This window comes from Halyomorpha halys, unplaced genomic scaffold, assembly GCF_000696795.3.
Source record: "Halyomorpha halys isolate HHAL.00 unplaced genomic scaffold, Hhal_1.1 Scaffold165.1, whole genome shotgun sequence".
NCBI lineage: Eukaryota > Metazoa > Arthropoda > Insecta > Hemiptera > Pentatomidae > Halyomorpha > Halyomorpha halys.
The window spans coordinates 144,787-148,469 of NW_027111427.1; the positions used below are offsets into that span (position 1 = coordinate 144,787).

Genomic DNA, 3,683 nt, shown 5'->3' on the forward strand with positions numbered 1-3,683 from the left:
TTTTTTTTTTTTTTTTTGTAAATACCTTCAGTACTCTATTTGTCAGTGAAAATAAGAAGAAAATGTTGTCCATATATGTGGTGTTAAGAGGTCTATAAGTATATTTATTTTGTTTTCAGAAATTGTCCCATAAAACTTTGATCATGCTTCTTGGTATCGATCCTTCAGAAAATCCTGAAATGTCATTACCGTTGACACATCCTCAGGTGACATATGCATACACAAAACATCTCTGGACTGCTGGTGAGAAAGAAGGAGCCTATAGGTAATTAATTTTTTAAATAATATATTTATATATACATAAGGGAGTGGCTCAATTTGTCAAAACAGAGGTACCGTAAGAATAATCTTCTGGGAGAAGTGGAGATTTTTAAAAATATTAGCCTAAAAAAAACTGTGTAGGTGAAATGTGACTAGTAGGCCATATGTTTGATTGAATAAATGTTTTTAAATATTGTATTTTTTTTACCTTAAGAGAGGTACCTTAATGTCATTCTGGAGTATTCCGTCTCAAATCGAGCTCTTAATATATCATTTAATATCTCTGTAACCTTACCAAATGTTCTGAAAGATTTCTTGATATTATAAACTATACACTTAAAATATATTGGATACTTTAATCATCTATCAAGACAATCTTATATGCATTAATTATCAATAGTTTAGTTACATTTTGAAGATTGGGATAGTTCTAATTTTTTTATTTACAATTTATTTTTCATCTTTAAAAGATATAACATTTAGATAAAAATAATTGAGACACTAACATGAGAACAACAAATATTTAATTTATGTTTATCTGGGAAAATATGCTACTATGTTGGCAGAGAAAAAAAAACAGTAAGTAAATCCACAAAATGATAAATTCACAATTAAAAATTTTCTTATTTGTTTTGAAACAATAAAATCTCTTTTCCTCTTGTTAAATTCTTTTTTTGACTCACTGCTATCTTTCCCTAGTCTTTTGAAAAACATCAGGTTTTGATTTTTATTTTATTCTGTATGCAAAGCATCATAAAAATGTTAAAAACAAAATATTGAGTTCAATTTTGTTTAAAAAAAAAAGTTGATTGAATATTTTGGAAAATAAATCTAATAAAAAGTACTAAATTTTTTTTTTGTTATTCATGTTTTATGTTATTTAAATAAAAGGTGGGGGGATTTAATAAAGTTGGTCGTCTCGTAGGCGGTAATTATTTTTTATTTACTCTTTGCAGCACAGTCATTCATTTGATTATTGTCTCCTTGTTCTTTTCATGGTTCGACTTCTTTAAATATTTCTTGGAATAAGATTTTTGTATAATTTTCTGGTTAATTGATGATTATTTAAGCATTTTATTTTTCTCTCTATTTTCCTTTAATTCTTTTTTTTTTTTTTTTTTTTTTTCAATTTCATAGTTTTTTATAATTGAAAAAGAGGCAAAATATAAGTAAAGTATACCATAAGAAATGAATAGAAAAAAAAAAATTTTTTTTTGAAAACACCAATAATGATGTAGTGAACATAACTTATAACGTGGGTAAGGAAAATGGAGAAAAGAAGGGGTGGTAAAATAAAGAAAGGGGAAAGAAAAAAAAAAAAGAAGAAAAAAAAGAGTTTAATTAATCTTATGTTTTTTATTATTTAATTTAAATTAATATTTGAATACACAGTTTCATTTTATGATATTTTAAATTTTCTTTTGACAGGGAAGAATTACAGAAAGTAGCACATACTCATTGGACCCAGGTTGGTGAAATAGGAAGGGAGAGAATGTCTCGTATGGCGTCTGCGGCGGCTTGGGGCCTTGAACAGTGGCAGAGTATGGAGAAATATGTTTCTTGTATACCAAAAGAGACAATGGATGGCTCTTTCTATAGGGCAGTCTTAGCTATACATAACAAACAGTTTCCTTTGGCTCAACAGGTAAGAACGTCATTATAATCAAACTTTGAAAAATTTAAGCAAATAAAAATGTTTGATATTTTATTTTAATTTTTTTGAGATGTTGCCTTGATGAATATTTACTGATTTGGTGTAATTAAAAACAAATTTATGTAAAAACCAAACCTTATTTATGAATTACCTGCATAAATGTTGAATTTTGATTCTTGTGAATTTTTTTTTAGTTGCTTTGTTTAAAATTGAGACAATGTTAAATTATGAGACGGAATGTAGTCCAGCCAAATGGAGACTTAAAAGAGGTCTCGGAAAAATAAATTGAGGTCACAAAGTTGAAATTTGTAACCAAGTACCCAAAAAACATAAATCAGCAGTTTTCAGGACTTCTCTAATTTTTTTATCTGAGACATCTATTTGATCTATGTTTGGTTGGATTATATTCTATAATTTCTACTTAAGCTCAATTCAAAATGAATCACTGTAATAAAAAATAATACAAAACCATTATAATAAAAATTGTAGTTAATTTACTCTTTTATAATTTAGTATAAAATAAATATTATTAAAAATTATTCAAAAAAGGGATATTTTTCAAGTTATAAGTGAAAAAGGGGGGATGAATATGGAATTTAAGTTAATTATTATTACATAATTTAATTGGAGATGTTTAATTAATATCTCATTAAATACCTCCAAAAACATTATATAAGCAAATTTTCAATACTTATCTAAAACTTTCCACTCCAAGATCCCTTTATGATAACTAGTTGATTGGTCTAAATAGATTTTTTTTGGAATCTGCTTGGATGGACATGTTTCGGATTAATTTTATTGATAGTATTATTTATTCATCTTATTTTTTAGTAATGAATTATTGAAAAAGATATTTCCACTGATGGTTTTAAGTTTTTCAGCTATGAAATTTTGTAGTTTATCATGTTTTATTCATACATTACTAATTATATTGCCTATATATAATGCGAGTCAATCAACTAATTATTTGATATTAGTTGATAGATAATGCTCGAGATTTGCTCGATTCTGAATTGACATCAATGGCCGGCGAAAGCTACCAGAGGGCGTATCCTGCGATGGTTGCTGTTCAAATGTTAGCTGAACTTGAAGAAGTAATCCAATATGAACTCATTCCTCAAAGGAAACGTACCATTCAAAACATGTGGTGGGATAGACTTCAGGTATTCAAAAGTGTTTTTAAAAATATTCAGTGTTGTTTCTGTAATCAATTTTATCTAAAAATTCAAATTTGTCTTAGGGATGTCAAAGAATTGTCGAAGACTGGCAGAAAATTATTCAAGTAAGAACGCTTGTGCTTAGTCCACAAGAAGATATGTGTACCTGGCTCAAATATGCTTCCCTTTGCCGCAAATCTGGAAGATTGGTATCAAATTCATTTACACTTAATTTATTATTCACATTATTATCTGATGTCCTTAAAAAAATTTACATTATTTTATAAAACTCATAAAAAAAACATTCTCTTATCTTAAAAATAAAAAAGATCTTGACTGTTTAAGTAAGGCTCACATTAAGTAGTTTTATTACTATTTGAGTTTTTTCTTTGATTGCATCGAGACCATCTTCCTATTATTTTACACATGGTCAATCAACGATCTTCTGAAATATAAATATGTTTTGAAATTATGAAGATGGTCAGGGCTGCAGTCAAAACAGAACAAAAATAGTTAATAACTATTTATTTGCCGATGTTTTGCCCCACTTTGTGGAACTTCATCAGGGCTGTTCAAGTTGATAGTTTTCTTATTAATAAGACTTTTATTAT

At 27.3% G+C, this 3,683-nt stretch overlaps 2 protein-coding genes across 3 annotated transcripts in view; both read left to right on the top strand.

Moving 5' to 3' along the window:
- The window catches only part of LOC106678881 (serine/threonine-protein kinase Tor), a 59,925-nt gene that overhangs the window by 36,452 nt on the left and 19,790 nt on the right, over positions 1-3,683 (top strand). For both annotated transcript variants that reach the window (XM_067049416.1, XM_014417700.3), the window contains exon 28: positions 120-265. In XM_067049416.1, the coding sequence (XP_066905517.1) occupies positions 120-265 (146 nt within the window). The remainder of the gene's footprint in view (positions 1-119; positions 266-3,683) is intronic.
- On the top strand, positions 1,672-3,359 carry LOC136796257 (serine/threonine-protein kinase mTOR-like). The gene is made up of 3 exons (XM_067049417.1): positions 1,672-1,906; positions 2,893-3,078; positions 3,156-3,359. Exons 1-3 carry the CDS (start codon positions 1,754-1,756, stop codon positions 3,357-3,359), a joined length of 543 nt encoding a protein of 180 aa, XP_066905518.1. The 5' UTR covers positions 1,672-1,753.

What these genes read in the sequence shown, in the direction of transcription:
- LOC136796257 (XM_067049417.1), top strand. Translation starts at nt 1,754, where the DNA reads ATGTCTCGTATGGCGTCTGCGGCGGCTTGGGGCCTTGAACAGTGGCAG. An exon ending in AGTTTCCTTTGGCTCAACAG is followed by an intron (nt 1,907 to 2,892) that starts GTAAGAACGTCA and finishes ATTTGATATTAG; the next exon opens with TTGATAGATAATGCTCGAGA. An exon ending in TGTGGTGGGATAGACTTCAG is followed by an intron (nt 3,079 to 3,155) that starts GTATTCAAAAGT and finishes AATTTGTCTTAG; the next exon opens with GGATGTCAAAGAATTGTCGA.